General features: G+C 33.3%; 1 protein-coding gene across 3 annotated transcripts in view; it reads left to right on the forward strand.

Annotated features, from left to right (window-relative positions):
* The window catches only part of LOC115877509 (atrial natriuretic peptide receptor 2-like), a 335,138-nt gene extending 308,272 nt beyond the window's left edge, over window positions 1-26,866 (forward strand). For 2 of the 3 annotated variants that reach the window (XM_030893711.1, XM_030893710.1), the window contains 9 exons: window positions 2,181-2,553; window positions 4,099-4,464; window positions 4,881-5,080; window positions 6,152-6,376; window positions 9,234-9,472; window positions 11,475-11,701; window positions 15,984-16,280; window positions 21,775-22,486; window positions 25,906-26,866. In XM_030893711.1, the coding sequence (XP_030749571.1) occupies window positions 2,181-2,553; window positions 4,099-4,464; window positions 4,881-5,080; window positions 6,152-6,376; window positions 9,234-9,472; window positions 11,475-11,701; window positions 15,984-16,280; window positions 21,775-22,486; window positions 25,906-26,377 (3,111 nt within the window). In that variant the 3' untranslated portion in view covers window positions 26,378-26,866. The remainder of the gene's footprint in view (window positions 1-2,180; window positions 2,554-4,098; window positions 4,465-4,880; window positions 5,081-6,151; window positions 6,377-9,233; window positions 9,473-11,474; window positions 11,702-15,983; window positions 16,281-21,774; window positions 22,487-25,905) is intronic. The other variant, XM_030893712.1, reaches the window with a different exon arrangement.

Here is a 26,866-nt window from a genome sequence, read left to right on the forward strand (position 1 = left end):
AGGAGTTGGATTACCAAATGATTCTTAGAATTGTTACAACTGTTACACTTTAAGTTGATTTCCACTTCGGAAGCAAGCGTTCGGGTCCAGTTAGTAGAGTTTTCGCTCATTTTCTAGCTAGATCGTCTGCTTTTTCATTACCTTGGTGGGCTGGCACCCAGAGTAGAAAGACTCTTTTCTTTGCCTTTTTTGTTCAGCTTCTCTAGGCGTTCTTTAACCAACTTCGAATTGAGTTGATCGCTCTTAAGGCTTGCCTATCAGATAAGATGGCTATTTCTTGTTTCCGATAGTTCCTATCTAAGATAAGTTGATAGTTGCATCTTTCAATAGGGTAGATTTCTGCCTGAAGGATACTGGGGTAGGTGCCCATTGGTTCAGAGTATTTAGTTTTATACCCAAATAGTCCCCCTTTCAGTAATTGGGGATCAAAAAAGGGGCCTGCTTGGAAAAATGTTCGGAAGTTTTGAAACTTTGCAGGTTTATAAGTTTTGGGGTCCTAACTAAAATCCATAAAATGCACATTTTCAGACTTGCCGCCGGCGCCGCCATCTTACCAAAATGGCGCCCAAAATCGCTATTTTGTGAATATCTCGAAAACTATGCGTTTTTCGCGAAAATTTGAGGAGAACAAAATTAAAGAGAATAAAATTTCCTATAAAAAAGATTTTATAAAAATTTTCCCTTAAATCAACCGTTTAGGCACAAAATCCCTTGAAATTTTACAATTTTGCGTAAAATATGATATATTATGTATAGTCGATTTTCCGAAATCAAATGTCAATTACGGTTCACTAAAACTAGTGTCTTCAATTTTGTCATGAAACAGTGGCGTATCATTAATCCGCTCATTAATTTATGAATAATTAATTGTCGTGCTGGACAGCATTCATTGCGAACTTACCACCAGGTTCAGCATTGGTCTGGTTACGTTGTACCGAAGATGCCGAAGAATGGGGTTGGAAGAAAACAAAAACAGGCATTAGTCCAGTCACAACGTTGAAAGATCCAGCTCCAGAATCCCTGTTGGCATTTTTATCCTGTAAATGCAAAACCAACAACTATGGTAAAGCCTGCGGATGCAGAAAAGCAGGATTAAAATGTTCAATGATTTGTGCATACTGCAATGGGAAATCCTGTGACAACGTCACTGAAGTGTCACTCAACGAATCCGATGACGAGGAGTTGGACTTGCCTGTATATATTCCTCTGGCGGCTGAATATGAAGAGTTGGACGTATTGAGAGACCACCCTGATGAGCCCAGCACAGCAGAGACGATCGACTTTGACATCAAAGAGTCAGATCCGTCGGGCTTGTGCAGATAAGTAAAAGTTCTTAATTTATCTAGTGGAGTAGGCCTCCGGGGAGACCACGTTAAAATAAACGCGCCATATACTTTACCTCTTGGGTGGTGTGGAAACAAGTACACATTTTCAATAATTAAAATTAATTATTCATAAATTAATGAGCGAATTAATGATACGCCACTGTTTTATGATAAAATTTATGAAACTAAATTAAAACTAGTTTTAGTGAACCCTAATCGACATTTGATTTCGGAAAATCGACTATACATAATATATCATATTTTACGCAAAATTGTAAAATTTCCAGGGTATTTGTGCCTAAACAGTTGACTTTAGCGAAAATTTTCGTAAAACCTTTTTTATAGGAAATTTTATTCTCTTTAATTTTGCTCTCCTCAAATTTTCGCGAAAAACGCATAGTTTTCGAGATATTCACAAAATACCGATTTTGGGCGCCATCATGGCAAGATCGCGGCGCCGGCGACAAGTCTGGAAATGTGCATTTTATGGATTTTAGTTAGGGACCCCAAAACCTATAAACTTGCAAAGTTGCAAAACTTTCGGACTTTTTTCCAAGGAAAAATCCCCAATGACTGAACTACTATCCCTGTTCTTGCTTTGGTTTTGGAAGCATCGGTATACCACGTTATGGTATGGTCTTTAACTGATGTGCAAACGTTTCTCTCTTCCAATTCTTTTTGTTGCTCAATACTACAGAGAGGTGTTTCTTAAAGATGTACATTCTTGGAATGTCATCCACTGGGAGTTGTAGGACTTGACTTTTCATTTTGAATGTGTTCCAAACTCCAGAGCTGACAGATGATGTTTTAAAAATATTTTAGTAAAAATATAATCATATTTTTTTCTTCTTACAGGTTATTTTGAGTTGGGTACCCAGCGACGTCATCCTTTACGAGAAAGACTTCATCACCGTCTCATTCGAACACTCAGAAAGACTGAACTTCACCCATTCGATCGGATACAAGTACGAGATGCATCGCTTGGTCAAAGTGGCCTGGAGCAAAGTGGAGGTGATCGCCAAACCCCTCTACAACGCATTGCGCAGTTTCAAGTTTGAAGAGGACGAATACGATCAGTTGTTGGCACTGTACGACCACTATCGCACTAGCCATAAAAGAAATAATGCTGGGAAACTGTCCTTTAAAGAGATTGCCTGTTATTGGATGCGTAACCATTTTGAGACCTGGAATCAGTGGAGAAAGCAGCCAGAAAGCACTATTTATATAGGTACGTATATCATTTATATACTTTGGGGGTTAACAACCATTAAAGTATCTTTAGCGATTCTAATGACATTTTGGGGGTAAAAGTTACTATAAGTTCTAAATATTTTAATGCTAAAATAGTCTCCACAGATTCACCAGGAACGTGTATATGTGTTTTCACTGGAATTTTTTTCGAAAAAAAGCATGCCCCACTGACTTGTTCTCTTTTTAGCACAGTTACACTTTTTAGCACACAGTATAGGCTGTTTAATGCCGATTAAAAGTTGTCTCTTGATATTTTGTGGATTTCGATAACCTTGATGATATAAACGTAATTTTATTTTAATATGGTTTAATCCAAGTCTAATAGTAACAACCTTTATTTTTTTAATGTCATTAACTAAGTGTTAATTAAGTATTCATTGATTCACCGTCAAAAAATATGAAAAAAATTACAGGATGTAAAAATTAAGAAATATGTTTTTTGTAATTACCTTAAATACCATTATTTTATTTTGAATTTGCTTTAGGTAGCCTTAAGCCTTGTGTCAACACTGGGTAACAATCTGTGCCATACGCGGCTAAGAAAATCACTATAATAAACTTGAAACTGTACCAACTTTGATTTCATGCATATTTTCATCGATATATTTGTAGCTTCTAAATAACGGTCTAGGTAAAGCATCTAACTCAGAATTAGAATTTAGAGTTAGTAACTCGCATTTTCATTGGAAGACACTGTCATATATATTTCAAACCAATAATCAACGAGAATCTTCGTTTAATTTAATAAAATTCCTGTAAGTCACTATAAATAATGAATTATTTGTAATTGAGTTGTAATATCTGTATATATCTGTATACTATATTAATCCGGTAAATGATGGAGATAAACAATTGTGATTGATTAAAATGTTATTTTAATATGAAACTTTTGTTAACAATATTCTGAGAATTCGAATAATGAATTGAATAATGACAAGACAAGTGACATCTGTCTAAGAAAGACAGCGATTTAGAGTGACAATTTGGTTATGTAAAATTTAGAGTGACAATTTTGATTATGCAAAAGAAATACTGGTTGCTTAACGATTAACATTAATTTAAAAATAAATCCCCAACATGAATGACAAACATTTAAACAAAAACCACAGACTACACAAAATAACTTGTTCGTTAGTAGCAGTTAGTAGTAGTCAGAGATATAGATGTAATAGTATATTGGTTTAATGGATTGGAAGGAAATTATAATAAAATGAAAATAAAAGAAGACTTAATCCCCTGTAGCTACAAAATAAAGCAGAATCGGACATATGTCGAAATAAAAAATAAATCTTATTTTTACGTATCTCGCCACGATAGATGGCACATCTTTTTTGAAACTCCCTGTATATAAATCCATCCATAATTATTATATTAAAAAATATAGAAGAATAATTTTTTTAGCGAAAAAGATGGATTTGTATGGTAGTTATTTGCCTTTTTTTCTGTCATAGGGTCTTTATATAGACCATACACAAATTTTGTGTATAATGTTCTATATTATCTAAGTTTCTTATTATTTCAGGTGGTATATTTCCAATGTCACCCATGTCAGGCTCTTCCTATCAAGGCGAAGGTATCGTCCACGGTGCCTTAATGGCAGTGTCGGCCATCAACAGAGACAAGACTATATTGGCCGACTACAAGATGGAGCTGCTCATCACGAACGGCATGTGCAGGGCGGACAACGTCATGAAAAACTTCATCGACTTCATTATCGATACAAACTACTACACCAACTTAGTCGGCGTGCTTGGCCCTGCCTGTTCCGATACGGTGGAGCCCCTGGCCGGAGTGTCCAAGTATTACCACATTATGGCCATTTCGTACAGTGCCGAGGGTTCGAGTTTTTCTAATCGGGAAAAGTATCCATACTTTTTCAGGACAATTGGTGAGTACTTTAGGTCTGGATAGATAGACAATAGTGTTAAATATCAGTATAATCATACTATAGGTTTAATACAGGGTGTTTTACAGTCATGGCACGTTAGACGTTTGATTTGAAAGTAGTTTCCAAAAAAATGTAATAATATACTGGACGTTTCATTTAAAATAAGAAAGATGCTACCACTATTAGTATGAAGCGGCAACACTCTAACACTGTAAATATTTTAGATAGATGGAGCAGGTGCCTTTATGTAAAAATCCAAATTTTCCAAAAAATTCTATATCCATAAATGTCTAACGTGCCATCTCCGTGAATCACACTATATACCTATGAGATTTTTTAATTGTATTGCACTTAGATATATGTAGCACTAAAAATAATAATAAAATGAGGTATTAATAGGTATTATTTTTCTACAGGTGAAAATAAACATTACAAACATGTTTATTTGGAATTGTTTAAGAGATTTAAATGGAACAGAGTTGCTGCTTTGACCGAGGACGGTCAAAAATACACCGAGTACATCTCGCAAATGCAAGACGAACTTGAGCAGAATGGGATTACCTTTATAGCTAATAAGAAGTTTCCAAGAGAAAGAGAGACTGAACCTATGACTAGGGTAAGCAAAAGATAATTTCGATACCAGTCTAAAAGCAAGAATAAAAAAACTGACCTGCGTATTAAGATTGTGTGTCAGCTGATTCTGAATCTGTTAATTACCGTCAAAATAAAGTCTTATTAAAAAAATTCTAAGTTCATTATTTCCAATTTAAAACGAACCATCAAGTACTAAAAACATAACTGGCGCAGTTGGTACGATTTCCCATGAAAAGAAAAACTACAGTTTCATAATTCTTTGCTATACGATTACCTTTTAATCCTTGAATTCTTAATAAATCATAATTTTTTTGGTTATGTTATGCCGTTGTTTTAGACATTCTGTAAACTAGAAATTTATGTAACCTTTTAGAATTATATCATTTTTTTATTTTCAAAACGGTATTTTATTGATGTGAGAGTATAAGGTGAAGGGTCAGGGGGAAAAGTTACCTGCTTTTTTCTCCAATTCTGTCAATTTCTCTCCAAACTGAGAAAATCACGATTAGATTGATGCTCGCTATACCTTCCGTATCAGCTACCTTCTGTTACCCCTTTCGTTTACATAAAATATTATATCACGTAAATGAATAGGACAATGCAATCTATCTGTATATTCCATACATTTTTTTGATGGAAGGACTGAAGCGTATCGAAAAAGAACGTTGTCAAGTTCTTATATTTGTGCCAGCTTTTTTAACATTTTGCTGATATTTATTTATTCTTTTACCTCTTAATTAAATCTATTACCCTTTTCTAAAGATACAAATTTTTAAATTAAAACTTTCGTAATGATATAAATTCTACAGTAAAAAGTATGGAACTGATACGGATCGGAAACTTACGTATAGCGTGAATACAGCCAAAAATACGGACCAGATATGGAATGGAAACTGAAGGTATAGTGAGAATACATAAGCTTCCGTTCCATATCAATTTTTTTCCCTGGCCCTTCAAGTATGAAATTGGGAATGAATAATACACCATAATAAGTCTCAGGTTACTCTGCTGGGTGGAGACAATAATCAGACACGTCTGTGTTAAAAACTCTATGAGTTTATGGTTATTTTTAAACAAATCACCTTTTTTGCAGTACTTAGAAGACCTCAGGGAAAAACGAGCTCGCATTATCATAGCGGACGTGGTCGACGAGATCGCGCGCCAAGTGATGTGCGAGGCTTACAAGCTCAACATGACGGGAGCCCACGGCTACGTCTGGTTCCTGCCCATGTGGCTCAACAAGACCTGGTACAATACGGACTTCTTTAACAAGGAGAAGAACGAGAGCGTTAATTGTACCACCATCGAAATGATTTTGGTAAATACATAGAGATCTTTTTAAATTAAATTGAAAAGTCACTATTTTCCTTTTACATTAAATTCTGAATTAAATAGGCTTACCTACTTTTTTAAGTTCATACCAAATAAACTTTTTGTCACGTCAGTCACGTGATTAAGCTTGACCGGCACAGCGTTGCCCTTTTAAATATTTTCTTTTAATCAAAATATTTTAGGAAACAAAAGTAAATTAATTATAAATATACAGGGTGCCCCGGCTGAGCGTGCATTCGAATTTTCTAGAGAATCACAATATCTAGATCAGAAATTTTTTGTACATCGATTAAAAATATTTTCAATATGGCGGCACTTCCGGGAATACCGGAAGTTGACAGCAACTTTCTTATTTTAAATGGGTGGCCCCATTTTTTATTACATACATAAATTCTCCGTAAAATTCTATGAATATTGATGTTAAACACTCTATACCTAAAGCCGCGTCCAAGCTACTCGAACAAAATGTTCGCGAACATATATAATTAAACAGATAATAAGTGAAAATTGTGAGATAGGTAGATTTATGAATGATAAAGCCAACAAGTACAGCTAGCCTAGGCCTATTAAGGAACGCGGAGCGCCGAACGTTTAGTTTGTACGCCAGAGCGTGCGTCTGCCTATGCTAGAGCGCGCGCGTTCTTTTTCCGACGGGTGTCGGTAAATCAAAAGGAGCGAACGGCGTGCATTTCGGCGGACATTGTACCGGACACTTGGAAGGGGTCTCATTTAATTTCGGGCGTCCATCTGTGATTTTTATTTTTTACCGAGTATTCGACAATGGGAGACGCAGTTATTGACTGGGATCGTGAAAAATATTTACAACTAATTTGTTTACACAAAGAAAAGATTTTATAATTTTAATTTTATTGTGGGTTGAGTGTGAATGTAGCTAGACTTCGTCCATATAATTTCATTTTTGTTAATAAAGACCTTTATGATTATTTTTATTAAAAACTGGAATTATTATGGGATTCTGAAATTAAAAATTACTACTTAATAGGAAGTTTGACACCGGAAATAAAATTTTACTTCTATAACTTTTTTTAATTTTTTAGATAAAAAACGAGATTTGGTGTGTTAGTATAGGACATAAATCAGGATTGATCGACATTTTCATTTATGTTCGGTCACTACCTATTTCACCGGAAATGACAACAACTTTTGATTTAAATGGTACCCTCGGTATTTTTTTACCGTATATGATAGAAAATGACATTCTAAATAGAAAGATATATTATATGTCAACTTTTGACATTTTCAATTTAAAAATGGCCATAAACGTAACGACAATTTTACTCCAAATGCCAAGTATGTGGTACCAAATTATTCGTAAAAAATGCTTTTTCCAGATATGCTGAGCCAGCCTCGTACCATTTGAAAAATTTGAGTTATCATTAAAAGTACCATTTGGGCATCTTTTAAGCGGCCATAAAGGGATACGAAAAAAAATTACACGATCAAATATATGTTTCCAAAGTTCTTTGATTACAAATTAATAGTTTTAACTCAGTCTTGGCACTCTAGATTGAAATTTAAAATGCTTTTTTTATTTAATTGGAATTGTCTAAAATTGACTGTATGTATGGTATGTCATTCTATTCAGAATGTCATTTTCTATCAAATAAAGTAAAAAAGTACTTAGAATACAATCTAAAAATACAAAGTTGTAGTCATTTCCGGTGAAACAGGAAGCGACCGAAGGAAATTGAATACGTCAATCAATCCCGATTTATGTCATATACTAACAAACCAAATTTCGTTATATTATCTGAAAAAATAAAAAAGTAAAAAAGTGAGCCCCTTTTGAGAAACACCTGGTAGAATCGGCTGTGAATGAATAGAGGTCTTAAAAATACACTATAACGAATAATCTACCAAAAGACCCCTGTGACCCTCCGCCTGCTAAATATTGATTCTTCAACGCAAAAGTTCTTAAACTGTTTACCGGTTAATTTATTTCATAAAATGCTTGCACTCGAAATCCGGGCACTCGAAAAAACAGCGACTACCTAAACGCATCCTAGATCTATAGAGCAAATTGGTTGTCGCATTCTTCCCCGCACCTCAGTCCTCGGGACCGATGCGATGGGCTGTGCCGTCGTTTACGACCTGCTGCTACGAGTATATAGTGTGAATTATATATGTTCGCGAACGTTTTGTCGAGTAGCTTGGACGCGGCTTAACATTAACCGTTTTTGAGAAAAAAAAATTTAATTTTAAAATTTGTATAGCCTAAAAGTCAAATTTAGTGATAACCAAAGCCACTGTGACATAAGGAAAAGACATGTGGCTATCTATTTCAAAAAAATAATTGTTCAAATGTCATATAATAATGGCGGTAGCTGTCATGGAATTGAGCGATTAAAAAATTATCATAAATCATTTTTTTTTCAAATGGAAACCCACTTTTTTTATTTCCTACCGCTTTTCCGTTCAAAATATTCTAATAAAGTAGTGATATAAATAGTGGTACAAAGTCACGAGGAGTTTTTTACTGCTATTAAGCTATCTTATACATTTCGCACTAAAAGAGGTTCTAAAAAGAACAATGTTCGACTGCAGGGTCTGCTAGTAAACATTTTAAGCTTAAAGTATCACAACACTATTTATTACTTATTTTTACTTTTATTATACCAAACCAAACCTCAATTACGTAACTAAAAGTTTAATTGATATGAAATATACATTACAAAATATTCAAATATCCCTCTTATAATATCTCTAAAAATGTACTTTTGGAGCACTGAAAATTATTTTTTTTCTTTGAAATACCTATAATATATTCATATAATTTTAAAAAAATGCCTCCACTATTGACTTATTACTATATTATATTCTAGGGAATAAAAGGCTATTTTTCCATGACTCACGCTTACTACGCTCCCGAAAATCAAACCATGCAGGAAAATATCACGGTGGGCGCCTGGCTGAAAACCTATAAGTCCAGAGTCGCCGGGAATTTTTCTGACTACGCCGGATTTGCCTATGACGCGGTCTGGACGTACGCCTTTGCCTTAGACAGACTTTCAAAGACTGATGCCGAAGCTTTATCTGACCTGCATACTGAAAACACCACCAAGTGAGTATTTTATATGTAAACATATCTATTTACTGTCTTGTGGCAGTACATATACAAGGTGTCCCACTAAGAATAGCTCTCGGCTGTATCTCGGAAAGTATTAGTCGTAGAGTTTGCGGAAAACAATATTTATAACTAAAGAGAGCATGAGAAATTGCTGGAAATTATTTTCAAGTTTGTAGAGCCGCCGCTAGAGGGCGCAACTGCTATTAAAAATAAGAAAAAGGAGTTTTAATACAAATTTGCCTAGATAACGGATACTATAAATAATAGATTCATAATCTTCACTACATTTTGCATCTTTTTGTTAGCACCATTTTCCTCTATATGCCAAAATAAAGTGGTGGGGGAAGGTTAGATCTGTTTTTATTTAAACATTAATAACTCCGGACTGGTTGAACGGAATCTAACAAACGGGGGCTCGTTTAAAAGAGCGTTTCTTACTCTATATTATAGCGTATAAACAATAATAATAAGCTGTTAAATGTAGACGCTAGGGGGCGCTCTCTTACAATTTAACAAACATTGCGCGTTTTTTCAAAAAAATTAAATGCGATAGTATATATAATTTTAGCTGATAGTAAAGAGTAATAAAAGTTTAAAAAGTCAGCGAAAACCGCATCTTGATATCCTCTTTCAAATCGAAGATATTAGCAAAATTATAATAAATACGAAAAAACAAGCCCTTAATTACCTTATTTTTTTAACACGGTTACAGTAGCCCTCTTGATTATGACCATTCTAATAAAAAATAAGATAGAAACGATTAGTTCGTTCTAGAATCGACAATATACCAGAATACCATAATATTAACAATATTAGATGTAAATTAAGATATCAATGACAGTGAATAAGAAACGACGCCTCAGTGAACGGTAGGCTTTGGAAAAAAGATGCTTTTGACGTAATAGTATAAACGTCAAAGAGTTATTAAATCAACATTTTGATAGTCTTAGCAGCGTTTTTTCTCTTTTGAAGAAATGCATTTTTAGAAAAGCAATCAAAAGAAAAAAAAACGCTGCTGAGACTATCAAATTATTGATATAATAATATTTTGAGTTTAAACTGTCCCTTAAAAATCAACTTTTTTCCAAAGCCTACCATGAATTCACTGAGGCGTCGTTTCTTAGTTACTCTCATTGATATTAATTAAGTAATTATTAGATATTAATACACCTAGTATTATGATATTCTGGTACATTGTCCCATTTATTAGAATGCCCCCATTTATTAGAATGGGCACCGTGTTAGAAAGAAAAGGTAGTTAAGGGCTTATTTTTTCGTATTTATTATAATTTTGGTAATAACGTTAGTTTAAAAAAAGATATCAAGATGTGGTTTTCGCTGAATTTTTAAACTTTTATTACTCTTTAGTATCAGCTAAAATTACATATACTATTGCATTTAACTTTTTCGAAAAAACGCGTAATGTTTGTTAAATTATAAGACAGCGCCCCCTAGCGTCTACGCTCAAAAGCTTATTTTTATTGTTTATATGGTATAATATAGAGTCAGAAACGCTCTTTTAAACGAGCCCCAACTTATTGGATTCCGATCAACCAGTCCGGAGTTATTAACATTTAAATATAAACAGATCTAACCTTCCCCCGCCACTTTATTTTGGCAGATAGGGAAAAATGGTACTAACAAAAAATATGCAAAATTTACTGAAGATTATGAATCTATTATTTATAGTATCTGTTATCTAATCAAGATTGTGTAAAAACTCCTTTTTCTTATTTTTAATAGCAGTTGCACCCTCTAGCGGCCGCTCTACAAACTTGAAAATAATTTCCAGCAATTTCTCATGCTCTCTTTAGTAATAAATATTTTTTTCGTCAAGCTCTACGACTAATACTTTCCGAGATACAGCCGAGAGCTATTCTTAGTTGGACACCCGGTACATTTCTACCAGTTCTTAAATATCGTGTTAAAATTGTCCCTTCTCTACAGACTTTAGTGACCTTACTATCAATTTAATCATAATAATTTTCTTTTTCAGTAAACTAGTTAAATTAGTAGAGCAAACAGACTTTTTTGGCGTCTCAGGAAGAATCAAGTTCCGAGGTGGACCGTCCAGATTTTCAGTTATCCAAATAAAAGAATGGTACAACAACGATCTTCACCTCATCGGTCATTTTTATCCGAATTTAACCGACCATACGCCGGAAATCCTTGGAGGCGATCTTATTCTAAACGATACAGCAATTAAATGGTTTACACCTGACGGTAAGTAATTCTGGACTTATTAAATTTCAAAAAATATTCATATATAAAAAATGTCACAGATTGTCACTCTCTCTTCTCCATGTTTATCAAATGAAACTGAAATTTTTCGTCGTAAACTTAACTCTATTTAGTTTTAGAGATCGTACGATTGTTTTGCCTTTTTATATACAGGGTTGTTCACCACATACGACACGGAGTGTTGTAGCTAAACGACTAGATTTTTACAAATTGTAAATTTTTGGTTTGTTGAAGGACTATTAGAGCTACAATTTAAAAATATCTTCACAAGATACAGAGTGTCCAAAATAAATAAAAATATCAAAGTTGTATTTTTTTTAAATGGAACACCCTGTATATTACTACATTTTTAATTTCTTCGATTAAAATAAAGGTAAATTGGATTAAGGTTTATCACACTTTAATACTAAGTATTTACTGAAGATTATTTATTGATCAGATATTGTGTTGCAATAATAAAAATTTTACTACCTTATACAGACTGTCCAAAAATTTATATTAAATAATTACTAGCTTTAAACGGCAATAACTTGTTTAATTTAAATGGAACATCCTGTATATTTTACGTCAATCATATGCACAATTTAATTGTCTATCAAATTTTACTTATTTCTTCAAGTTTTCGTAGAAAATGCATTTTCTTATAATTTAGACCTCATTTATCCCCATGGACCCATGGAATACTGACATTTCACATTTTTTTAAAGCAACATATATGTACAGGGTGTCCCATTTTGGTTGAAATCATAGGGTATCTCCGTTATTAGTGAAGTTAGAAGGGTGCGGTTTACACAAACCTGCCCCACTTTTTTGTCAAACGGAAGATGCCGTAAACAAAATTTTCATAGCGCTCTTCGTTTCTGCGCTACAGGGTCTTTTTGAAAATTTTGCAATTTGGGACAGCACCCGTATCTCCATTATTATGGATGATATCGAGAAGGTGAAAACTGATTCTTGTAGAACTTTTTACGTAGAATACAGTGGCGTAGTCTGTTTCTCTACGGAAAAAAATATTTTTGAAAATATGATCTAAAGTTACGTTTATTTTAAATGAAACACCCTGTATATTTATAAATCATATGATCCGTCTTGCCATGAGCTTCTTAATATATATCACTTTATATTTATTTTCACTTTTTACTTCAATATTTAAAATATATCATTTTTTTATTAGTGGGCCATGATAAATAACATAAAAATCAAAATGGTATTTACTAAAAATAGTCATACACACATTAAAATTTTATTTGGGATTGACATATTTTACTTTGAACTGTTATCACTGAATCTCTGAATATATATTTTTCTTTCTTTATAACGGAATTTATTATAACGGAATGGGTTTACAAATATCTAAAAGCTTGCATTATTAAAGAATTTTCCTGGTGTTCGACGTTGTTGTAGTTGCCATAATAATTTCATATTTTAAAAATCCCCAAAGTCAGAAATCGAGAACCGGGAATCATCAGGGAAGCCATCATATGGGTCCATTGGTTCCAATTCATTGATTTGAGAAATAATAATTTAACAAAATTCTAATATTTTCAAAGTTGTTAGGGCAACCCCATCTTGCTGGAAGTATATTTCACGTAAATTAGCTAAAGGAATATCTAAAAGCTCCGGTACGATAACTTCTAAGATTTACAAATAGCGGTAGAGAGTTAAGTTTTCCTAATGTATAAAAAATTATTACTGGTCCTTAAAATAAAACAAAAGACAGATAGCAGTATACTTTTAATAATTCTTTATTTTCTTTCATTATCAATCATGGCCTACTAATAAATATGACCTTTTAATAAAAACTTTTAAATATTGCAGTAAATAGTGAAAACAAATATAGAGTGATATATATTTTTGAGAAGCTTATGGCAAGCCAAATCATATCATTTATAAATATACAGGGTGTTCCATTTAAAAAAAACATAACTTTAGTTCATATCTTCGAAAATATTATTTTCGGAGAATAACAGACTACGCCACTTTATTCTCCGTAAAAAGTTCTACAATAAACAGTTTTCACCTTCTCGATACCTTTCGCAATAACAGAGATACGGGGGGTGTCCCAAATTGCAAAATTTTCAAAAAGACCCTGTAGCTCAGAAACAAAGAGGGCTATGAAAATTTTGTTTACAGCATCTTTCGTTTGACAAAAAAGTGGGACAGGTTTGTACAAACCGCATCCTTCTATCTTCATTAATAACGGAGATACCGTATGATTTCAACCAAAATGGGACACCCTGTACAAAATCTACAGGTGGTATATATTGCAAGCCCATTGGTATACAAAAAAAACTATTTATTTAAATCTTTGTAAAAGAGTATACCAATTAAATATACTACCATTATTTCCGACCAAAAATTAGTTAATTACAGACTTTTAAATTGTTTTAATTAATAAAGTATTCTAAATAAATGTGGATTTGGCTCAGAAATCAATATAATAATAATAATAATTAATCGTATTTATTGTACTATAAAAAAAGATAGTTACAATTTGTGGGCGAAGTTTAGCTGTAAGCTATTCTACCACTTAACCCAAACATAAATTACATTTTCCTATACATATATATTCAATATACTTACAATATACACTATTAAAAAAAACATAAGTAAATTATCCAAAATAGAAAAAATAAAATATAACAGATAACAATATGCATAATAGATTATACTATAAATTTATTATGTATCGGAGGTTAAGAAATATCGTTTTATACTTAGGAAGGAGCATATCAAAAATCCTAGGTACACCGGGATGGGCCTCAAATATGGCCGACTTAAATTCCGGTTTATCAGTGTCGTTCTAATTTTATTTAAAAAATGTAAAACTATGATGTAGGGTAGACGTGGGGTAGACTCAATAATTTGTTGTTTTATTTTACGGTGTGAATAAATGTTGGTAGTTATTAAAATTGTTATAAAAATATGTAATTCTAATAAAAATAGATAAGTTAAAATAAGTATTTATTAACACAAACATCCGATACGCTACTGAAGCAGGTAAGTCAAATTAACGTATCTAAATTCTTTGACATCTAATCTTTGACAAGTAATAATTAAAAGCTAAAATGCAAGAAAAATATATAATTTAGTTAATTTAAGTGAATTTCATAAATGATCGGTTTACTACACGTATGTATTTTATATAGTCACATACTAGCGAAAAGTTGTTCCATTATTTCACTCAATTTTTGCCGAGATCTACCGCACGCTACACAACCAACTATTTTAGAGTATTTTTCGATAAATCGCGATAGTGTCACTGTTAATTTAAGTTCTGCCACAATTTCCATCTAGATTTACTACCTTTATACACTATCAGTAGTAGAATAAATAATAAATAACATAAAATAAGCTCCGTAAAGACTGACAAATCCACAAAATTCCAAATCAAATTCAAATGTGTCAAATGAATCGTCAAACAGAACTGTCAAGGATCCCCACCCTAGAGTGCTTTTATGGTGCTTTTTCCGCCCACCATGCATGAATACATGGATAGCATTATGCTCCTTCCTTAAGAAGGTTTGATATTATATCTGAAGGATGTCAGTGACAGATTTTTAAATTTTTCAGGTAATGCGTTATATAGTTTTACAGCATTGTATGTAAACGAACGACTAAAAAGCGATGTTTTATGCTTTGGCATTGTAAATTTGTTTAAAAATCTTATAGGCCTTTGTACTGTTAAACTTCGCGATATTAACTTCATTATCAAATACTGTGGCTGCTGCTGAGCAAATAGACGGTGAATAGAAGTAGAGAAAAGAAACTGAAAATTTTTGTTAATTTTTAACCATTTTAATTGTTTGATATATGGCGAAATGTAGCTATATCCAGGCTATATCTATTTACCTGTCAGACAAAACGACAACAAGAGTTTTGAATTTTCTGTAATTTATTTGCACTTAGTTTATCAAGGCAAGGATAATAAAAAATATTACAGTACGATAACTGGGACAGTACAAGAGATTCTACGAGTTTTTTCCTTATTTATATGTTAATAATATGATAATAAGTTTTGAAAATGAACGTCTCTGTTTTTATAAATAAGCATTCGTCAAAAAATGAAATAAAATTTATAGTTTTACTTTTTACCACACTCTCTAATACACACACACAAAATTCAGTTTTTTAGTATTTGGAGCAATTATTATTAATCAACGTAAACAGTCAATTAATGTAGTTTGAATACTGTTGTACTATGTTAATTAAAAAAATGTTTTTTTCAACCTAAAATGTTTTCTAATCAATTTATTGTTTCCAGGGATAGTACCAGATGATGGTACTCCACCACCCGCCGTCTGTGCCATTGACAGTATCGCCAAAGTGTTCAACGTCGAATGCCAAACGGCTATAATTATTCTGAACGTTATGGTTGCCGTTTTCTTAGGCTTTACGGTTATGGGCGTATGCTTATATTTGAAGCACAAGTACGACTTGAAAGTGCAGAAACAGAAAGCCTACATGGAAAAATTGGGTCTGACATACGAGAGAGAATATCCTACCGATTTGGAGGAATTCGAAGTGGTTCGGGAACATATCGAAGTTAATCGTAAACTAGGTATGGTATTTGTTGCATACCTCCAATCTGTGGAAGGTAGAGAAAAGGAGAATCATATCCAGGGGCGAAGCTTCTGGCGCCTTCTGGCGCCGTCTTAATTGATCCCTCTTTGATGACCATTTTTCAATACACAAATATAATTCTCCTTACCTCTACCCTCTATAATCCAATCACTGGTCATCTGTTTTGTACAAACTTTAACAAAAAATAAAGTAAGATAAGAACTGCCTAGATAATCTGATAGGTAGCATGCCAAACCATCTGAGAGGAAATATACAGACTATTAATTTCAATACTTTTCTTCATTCTTTGTTTTTACACTTTGAATTTAACTTTAACTTTTAAATTTTATAATCAATTTTTTATTTATTAAATTGAGTTGTAATAAAAGTGTATAATACAGAAATAGTTTTTTCATGTTGTCTAAACTAAGTCATGGCAAACTTTATAAATTAATATTTCCCTGAACGTCTTTTGATTTTACCAAACATTCATATCAGTGATGGGCATTACCATTCTTTTTAGTGAATCGAATCACACGATTCAATTTCTCATATTGAATCGACTCCTAATTTGTTTCATTTTGAACGAACCACATGCACAATTTACCTTTCATAAAAACAAGAATCGTAACTGGCACTACCGGCGATAATTTGGCCGGGCAATTTCCTAAGGGACCAGAAAATGAAATATACAGTTCTTTCATTTGTTTTTCAACACTTTATGACACTAGCGTAATTGGATTGATTATTTTACAAATAATATTGTTACGGATTCCGTAGGTCCACTAATTTAAACTCACGATACAAATTCTTAACGAATTTATTTTCTCACTACATATATACACACAATTTATACCGATTGTAACACACAATTAACTCTTTATTAAATCCTTCGCCAAATTATCACGATTCACAATTTAAAACGGTGTATTTTCAAAATTCAAACTCAAACTTCAAAACATGTTCAAAACTGGATCAACTGCCGATCACGCGCCTTTATATTGTTCTAGTGACTGCCATCTATCAGTAAATTCTGCCGCCTGATTCTTGCCGGAAACTTCGGCAGCATATTCTGCAGATAAAAATAAGTAATTAACTAGTGATGGGCAAAACTGTTATTTTTAGATAACAGTTGAAACTGTTATAGTTATTTATAAAAAACAGCTTAAAATAACAGCTTAAAAATAACAGGTTTCTTTATTTTATTGCTAAATATCTTAAAGAATATGAGGCGGTCACCGCCAGGCGTATTAACGCAGTTGCAACAATGACATGCTCGGTGGTAGTATTTCCAGGGTGTCATAACATTTCTAAATATCGATTGTTATCTAAAATACCTCTCTAAAAACGGGGGTTGTTTACAAATAAGCGCTGTTTACAAATTGCGATATAAAAAAGCAAAAATACCGCCGCTCGTCTATATCTATAAATTCCGATCTACCTACGCCTCCTCTTCTAACATACAAACTGGATAAAATTTTCTCACATTTGCCAAAAATATGCTTTAAACGTCGAAGTTTAAGCAAAATCATGGATAATCAATTACTCAACTTTTTGGAACACCCTGTATTATTTTTTAAAAAATTTCAAAATATGTAAAAAAACAAAATAAATTATGTCCAATCGTTTCCCGAAAGACTAACCGTTTTTTAAATAATAAATATTGTAATATTTGAGGGCGTTTTTCACCCTCTTGGAATTTGAGATTCAGCCCCTCATATCACCGCCTCTACACCCCACAGTCAATCCGTTTACCAAAAAATCAGCTTTAAACGTCAAGCAGTTTAAGCAGAATAGTGATTACTCCTGGTGGTCATATTTCATGAAACACGCTGTATATATTTTGTAAAAACCTCAAAATATGTGAAACAACAAAATAAAATATACGTGTTTAGGATTTTTTCAGAAAAACTCACCAGTTTTTAAATAAAAAATATTCTAATATTTGAGGGTGGTTTCACCCCCCCTTAGAATTTGAGTTTCGAAAAAAATCCTTCTTATCGCCTCTACACCTAAGAATCAATCCGTTTCCAAAATCAGCTTTTTTACGTCAGGGCTTTAAGCAGGATCGTGATTAATCAATGACCAGATTTTCAAAACACCCTGTATACATTTTAAAAATCTTAAATATTATTCTGAAAATTTTTAGAATAAATAAATATAAATATTGAAACTTAATAACAAAGTATTGAAACATACAGCGCCATAATATCTCGACCTCCGCCCGTTATGCTCGTAACAGGTTGAAAGCAATATGTATCTAAAACAACTGACGCGTTATTCTCAGCCTGTTTCAAACCTCCGATTATCTCGAACGCCGTTCTGTTATGCTCGTAACAGGTAAAAAACAACATAAGCTAAAACAACTGATGCGTTGTTCTCCAACCCGTTGCGAGCCTCCATCGTGAATCAGTACGCAGCGCTCCTTTCCCCTCCTGTTATCTCGACAGCCGGGCGTTATACTTGCAACTGTTTTCAAAAAAGCTGCTTCTTTTATATCCTATTATTTTTAAGCTGTTGTCAGCCCAACGACGCGCCGCGCCGTAGCGCACCATACCCTCCGTTGTCCGTTGTATCTCGCCGCCTGTATCGATGGTTGTCGAAATAATGGTTTCCATCCATACTAGTTGTTTTTTGGAATTGTTTCGAGCAGCATCGAATTTCGTGGCGGTGCAGAGCGCCGACTTCGTTTCACGAACACTCGATCTCTGCGTGTCGTTATTTTATATCTGTTATTTTTTAAAAGCAGTAACGGTTGCGTTATGTTATTTCTAAATAATTGTTATAAAATAACAGATAGTTAAATAACAACCCATCACTATAATTAACAATGTTCTCAGATAGTCCTTAACCAGCAATACACGTTGCGATTTTTAGATTCTCGCTTCTCCGACAGATGGCGCTACATACACCTTTATAACAATATTAAATTATAAATCCAATTCATATATATTTTTAGAGCCATATTTTAATTCCGATTTAGTATCATATAAAAAATAATATATAATACCGCATGATCGACAAAAAATGGCATCCAGTTGGCTTTTTTTTATCATATTAAGCAGAGGCCAACAATATTTATTTGAAGTTGCATAAAAAGACTATTTCGTCTTTGAGTCCGACATTTAATGGTTTATAGTCGGTAATATTATTTTAACAAAAATATATAAAAATTAAATACCTTACAGATACTCCAGTACTAACCACAGTATAAATAATTTTCTTTCTTGTTAATGACATTGTTATCGTTTGCATTTTATGTCCATGATGTTTGTTTAGGGCTTTTGTTCAAGTCTATTTCAAGTTTCATCGTTCAAATCTTATTGATCCGTGCTGGCCACGATTCAATTGAACGAACCGTATTGTAAGCAATGAATCAATTCTCACGACTCTTATGGATCCGTGCTGACTATGATTCAGTTGAATGAACCGTATTCTAAGCAGTGCATCAAATCACACGATTAATTTTTAATATTCGTTCAAATGAATGACTCGTTCAATCTTTGCCCACCTCTATAATAATTCATATCGTCAGTGAAATGTGATAAACTGCTAACTCCATTATTCCTAATTTTACAGGAGAGCAAAAAAACGGTACAAAGAAATATGTACACATGTGGGAAGTATTTTCATGCGTTAATATGATAAAAAGATAAGAATTTTATTTGCTAGGAAACAATATTACTCAATATTTCGTGTTTTTCATAATTTTTTTCAGACACAATAGGGAAATAGCAGATATTCGTCTTGCAGAAATATGAAATAAAAATATACTTCTGGAGATAGCAACCTTAATTGTTTGAAATTTTAAAAATGGAATTGAATATTACCCAATCAGATTTAGAAATAATCAATTAAATTTAAAAAATATATGATATTCATAACCATATATTTATAATATCTTCGGTCTAGAAGCGCAAAACATACAAGTCCAAAAACATAAATTTTTAATGCATTTTTAAAGATCTAAAGTAGCAGCATTTTGGACTTAATGAATATGAAAATAATTTAAAAATTAAACTTGTAATTCTTAGAAGATATGGTAGAATCCTTCCATGCTTATCCTAATTTTTATATAACGGTACTAGACCGAGCTTGGAAAACCAGTGCGTGATTTCATTAAATTTTTATTACATTTCTCCTTATTTTTTATGTATTAATTAATTACTATTTATGTATCATTTACATACGTGGAAAAACGAGGAAAAAAATAAAACTGATTAGGTATTATGGAAATTCTTGTACAAGTAAGTAATGGTTATTTAAACTATTTATAGCACGCCGATGAATTGCTCGTATATAGAGAATTTCATTTTTCCCCTTACCCTTTACGGATACCCCGTATTTACAGAACGGATCGACGTAGGGTCGGACTTGCCATATTATATATATAACTATTAGGGGGGCCCCAGCCTTCGCGGGCCCCCTTTATAGTTCATTATTTATTCTTAACAATATTTGCTTTTGCATTGCATTATGCCATTTGCATTGCATTGGTTTACCTTGCATTAGGGTAGTTCCCTGATTTCTATAGAGGGGGAGTCTTAAATAAGTGCAAATATTTTTATGGCTGGTAAATCTCGATAAAAGAAACATAATATTTTCTCTTTACCATTTTTTCAAATAAATCCAAAACAACCGAGTTATTTCACTTTTAAAGTTTCCAATTTTTTGCTATAGTTTTGAGAATCATTGGATTTTCTTTCCTGTAAATTTAATCTACTACCTATGTTGCCATATTACAAACAAAGTATGTTTTTAAACTAAAAATTAAAAAAATTTCCAAATTTCTTTTTAGAAAAATTCCAAGTTTTCAAGAAGAAAAATTTCGCCCAAAAAACCTCATAATCGTGTTTCTTGGGTCGAAATATACTACCCCTAAAAATATTGGCATTTATTTAAGAATCACCCTGTATATAATAGGGAAAAATTGACCAAAACGTAAGACGAAAAAATACGCAAAAAAATCCACACGGACCCCTTCTTACGCCACCCGTGCCCCTTTGGCCTAGTGCGGCCCTGGATCGAAGTACTGTCCTAAAGCAACATACGAGTAAGAATCCGTGTGTTTGCTTTAGCGTGATCGTAACGGAAATTATGGAATTAGCAGAATTTCGGTAGCTATTTCAGATCACTGGGAGTTAGCAGATATTATTGAGTTAAAATTGCAAATTTTCTTTAATGGGAAAAAATGTATTTGCTTTTCCTACTTATAGAGTATTTTTTTCTCTTTCTAATGGTATAAAAAACTTATTAACGTGAAAAATGGAGTTAGCAGGTTATCACGTTTCACTGACGATATGCAATAATTTTGGACATAATATATGTATTTCATATTTCGTATCAGACATATTGTCATGTGTGTGTGTATGACATGTGTGTATGATCCTCCATTATTAAGATATTCCTCTACTCATGGGCTGGCAACATTCATTTTCGAATCATTGTTGTATTGTAAAATGACGCATTACTTACCTTCATTTGAATTTCAGGAGAGGGAGCTTTCGGGGCCGTTTATGGTGGCGAAGCAGAAACACCAGTCTGCGGTTGGTCTCCGGTGGCCGTCAAAACCTTAAAAAACGGTTCCTCGGTTGAAGACAAGATCGATTTCCTAACCGAAGCCGACAATATGAAGCGTTTCGACCACAAAAACATCGTCAAACTTCTCGGCGTAGTGACGAAAACCCAACCTTTACACACGCTGATGGAGTACTGCTTGTACGGCGACCTAAAAACCTACTTACTCTCCCGTAGACATTTTCTTACCAATCCAAACATCGGACCCGAGTCTTTGGAAGAAATCTCTCCCAAAAGACTGACCAGCTTCGCATTAGACATCGCCAGAGGACTCAGTTACTTGTCCGAGATGAGATACGTGCACAGAGACCTGGCTTCGAGGAATGTTTTAATAAACGCGCAACGAATGGCAAAGATCGGCGATTTCGGTATGACTCGTCCCATGAACGATTACGAAAGTTATCGATTTACGCGCAAAGGGATGCTGCCGGTACGATGGATGGCTCCCGAAAGTCTAATATCGGGAGTTTTCACTGCGGCGTCAGATATGTGGAGCTATGGGGTGGTTTTGTACGAGATCGTTACGTTCGGAGTCAATCCCTGGTATGGCAGGGCTAACATGGAAGTTGTGGAAGAAGTAAAGAACGGGGGCTGTTTAGAAGTCCCTGCGGGAACAAAACCTCAGCTGTAAGTAGCATTTTTTGTAAAATATTGTTACCTTTGAATAAGAAGACTAAGGAAGGAGCATAATGCTATCCATGTATTCATGCATGGTGGGCGGAAAAAGGACTCTAGGGTGGGGATCCTTGACAGTTCTGTTTGACGATTCATTTTACACATTTGAATTTGATTTGAAATTTTGTGGATTTGTCAGTCTTTACGGAGCTTATTTTATGTTATTTATTATTTATTCTACTACTGATAGTTATATAAAGGTAGTAAATCTAGATGGAAATTGTGGCAGAACTTAAATTAACAGTGATACTATCGCGATTTATCGAAAAAAACTCTAAAATAGTTGGTCGTGTAGCGTGCGGTAGATCTCGGCAAAAATCAAGTGAAATATACATACATGTAGTAAACTGATCATTTATGAAATTCACTTAAAATTAATAATTATATATTTTTTCTTGCATTTTTGCTTTTATTTACTACTTGTCAAAGATTAGATGTCAAAGAATTTAAGTACGTCAATTTGACTTACCTGCTTCAGTAGCGTATCGGATGTTTATGGTTATAAATAATTATTATAACTTATCTATTTTTATTAGAATTTTATATTTTTATAACAATTTTAATAACTACCAACATTTATTCACAAAGTAAGATAAACTAACAAATTATTGAGTCTACCCGACGTCACATTTTTTAAATAAAATTAGAACGGCACTGACAAACCGGAATTTAAGTCGGCCATATTTGAGGCCCATCGCGGTGGACCTAAGATTTTTGATATGCTCCTTCCTTAGTCTTCTTATTCAAAGATTGTTACGGATTTCGTGGGTTCTTGTGTTCAAACCAGAGATATACAGTATGTCACCCGGATTGTCTTTACAACAGGAAAAACTTTTTTTTATTGACGTTTTGAGAAAAATGCATTCTTCATAAAAAATTTTGCTTGGTCTAAAAGGGCTAATCCCGTTTATACTTTTCCCAATTTCCATACCGTTTTAAAGAAAATTAAAAAAAACATGAAAAGATAGTTGAAATTTTATCATAGAAACGCATCATAGTTTATTTTTTAGGAGTAAAATTCAAATATCTATATTTTCATGATTTTTTTAAATTTTCTCTAAAACGGTATGGAAATTTGTAAAAGTATAAACGGGATTAACCATTTTAGAACAACCAATTAAGAATGTGTTTTTCTCAAAATTTCAATAATAAAAAAGTAGTTTTTTCCTTTGTAAAAACCTTAGGTAAAAACAATGCGGGGACATACTGTTGGGAGCGGGGGTGTCAGAAAGTAATAGTGTAATCTGTCTCTTAATATTTTGTCGATTTCGGCTTCCTTGATGAGATAAACGCAATTTTATTAATTTGCCTTGATCCAAGTCTAATAGCAACTTCTAAAAAAATAATATCATTAACGTGAAAGTTTTAAATAAGTACTCTTTGATTCCTCATCAAAATATATAAAAAAAAAAGTTCCTTTAAGATGGGTATGGAAATGGATAGTTTTAGAATTACATGATGTTAAAACTTAAACTAAAATTATGTTTTTTGTAATTATCTTAAATACCATTATTTTTTTATTTGAAATTGCTGTAGGTTGGACTAATAGTAATAATAACTAAGTGTATTTAAATATTTAAATATTTTTAATAATAAATTAGGTAAAATATATAATTTATTAATTTTATTTTTATTTTATTAATCGTGATTAATAAAATTGCGTTTATCTCATCAATGAAGCCGAAACCGACAAAATATCAAGAGACAACTTTTAATCGGCATTAAACTGCTTGCACTATTTCGCTAACATGAGAAAAAAAAGTCAGTGGCGTACATACTTTATATAGAAAAATATTCCAGTGATAACCCATATGCACGTCGCCGATGAATTTATCGACACTTTTGTAGCATTAAAATATGTAGCACTTTTAGTAACTTTTACCTTCAAAATTTCATTCTAATCACTAAAAGTACTTGAAAGAATATTATAATAAATCGAAAAATAATTAAGAATTTAACACCCTGTAGCTACGAAACAAAGCAGAATCGGACCTATGTTGATATGAAAAATAAATCTTACTTTTACACGAGGAATCTCCCCACGAGAGATGGCACATGTTTTTTGAAACACCCTGTATAGGGTACATATGGTACGGGGTACCCTGTATACGTATATACATATAATATCAGAAAATAATTTTCGAATTCAATAAAAAAAAACGCTAAAAAGGTGGAGTGAACGGTTTATTTACCTACGAAACTCCAGGGGTGCAACTTTGTTCATGTTTCAAAGCGATAGTAAAGTAATTTGTAGCTTGATGCACTATGTTCAGTAGCAACATCGATTCGTAGCGATATTCTGATTTCTCGCTTTGTGGCGAGGCGACTGCCTAGACATAGCCTAGACCGTGTCGCACACGTGTGCAAGAGTGTGATAGTGATATTATATTTCGCAGCATTTAAGCGACAAAAGTTTTGCAATGAACATAGTATTGATCTGGTTTTGACATCGCTTCTAAACGATCGGTTGCTAACTTGAACAAAGTTGCACCCCTGGGCTCTTATCGCTGTGGCTTTTACACTTGAAAGCTGAACAACTAATCACCATTGTAATAAAGTTTATACAAAGTTCATTACACACAAACTATTAATAAAAATTGATCAAGTGCGAGTCGGACTCGCGCACGAAGGGTTCCGTACCATTCATTATCTATACAACATTAGACACTATATTATTATAAACTTTTTTCCGATTTAGCTGAAATTTTGAATGCGTGTATAAGTAATTAAAAAAAAAATGAAGAAACACATTACAAAAAATTGTATTAATCAATAATAAATATGTAAAAAGTAAAAATAAATATGTAAAAATATGTAAAAATTAAAAAAAAAAAATTAAAAAAAGTCGCCTTGACTAGGATTCAAACCTGCCTTACTACGGCTCCAACGTCATAGCAGCGTAAAGTACTAACGCTTTAACCACGCGGCCACCGAGAACTTGAAAGAGTCTATGTAAAATTCTTACTTAAAAGATAATGTTTAGTGAAAGTACTTTTTATTTATAAACATTTATTTAATTCTGTTTTTAGTATTTGTTCTTATAGCGGCAACATAGATACATTATCTGTAAAAATTTCAACTGTCTAGCTATAATGATTCATAAAATAGACCTTTGTGACAGACGGACGGACGGACGGACAGCGAAGTCTTAGTAATAGGGTTCCCGTTTTTACCCTTTGGGTACGGAACCCTAAAAATCGTTAAAATTATTGTCGCTGTCATCATTCGTTACATCCAAAAAAATGGCGTCTAACATCACAAATTCTGCTCTAACTCGTATACGCGTGTTACGTATCCTTGTATTCTATAGTCATTGATCGGTTGAAATGCACCAAGCCTATAAGTAATCCACCATTTTTTTTCTTAAACAGGGAAGCCCTAATGAAATCGTGTTGGTCCCGAGACGCGAAAGAACGTCCCATCGCTTCGTCGATCGTCGAGTTCCTCGCCAACAATCCCAAACTGATGACGCATTGCACGGACGTACCGCCCGAATCCATCACGATCGACGAATGGGAACAGCCGTCCGAGTTCAGGAGCGTGCGTCTCAACGAAATCGACTTCCAGAATATCAATTCGCACAACTTCTTGAGATCGCCCAAGGTGATGATGCAGCCGCCGCAAACGAGCGACAATTCTACCGAAGAGTCGTCCGTAAGTATACCCTTAGAAAACTATTGTCCGAAGGCGCCCCTATTGGGCCCCGGCAAATCCACAAATAGTCTAATGAATTTTGGGAAGTTCCAAATGCAAAGCAACAGGAGGCAGTCGGATTGTCAGGACGAGGACGAGGGATTCATCGGCAATAGTCCCTCGAACGGCTATATCAATAGCAAGGTATAAGTCGTTTGTGCATTTTGTTGTGATCCTATTTGTTTGATAAGGTCGTTCGGAACGAAATCTCGCAGTTATATACTTGGATAGTTAGCATGAAACATTTGCATGTAAAAGATAATTCTGTACCTTTTTAAGTGATATTGTAGAAATCTGAAAATTTGAAACTTGTTCGTGTATAAAGGATATAATAGCGACCTTTACCTATTTAGATTTTGTATTTGTTTTGGTTTGGATATTCTTGGATTTGGGATAGCCTCAAACTCCCATACCGTGTGATTTTCAAAAGTGACTCACCCTTCTGTTTTTTATTTTTTTTTCAGACGAAAAAAAAACGGAATTCAGCATGTTAGTATATGACATAAATCAGGGATTGATTGACGTATTCAATTATTTTCACTATTAGTCACTTACTGTTTCACGGGAAATTACTACCACTTTTGATTTTTAAATTGTATCCTGGTATTTTTTTTTATTTTATTTGATAGAAAATAACAT

This window comes from Sitophilus oryzae, unplaced genomic scaffold (assembly GCF_002938485.1).
Source record: "Sitophilus oryzae breed Bouriz unplaced genomic scaffold, Soryzae_2.0 scaffold_1494_pilon_pilon, whole genome shotgun sequence".
NCBI classification, from domain to species: domain Eukaryota; kingdom Metazoa; phylum Arthropoda; class Insecta; order Coleoptera; family Curculionidae; genus Sitophilus; species Sitophilus oryzae.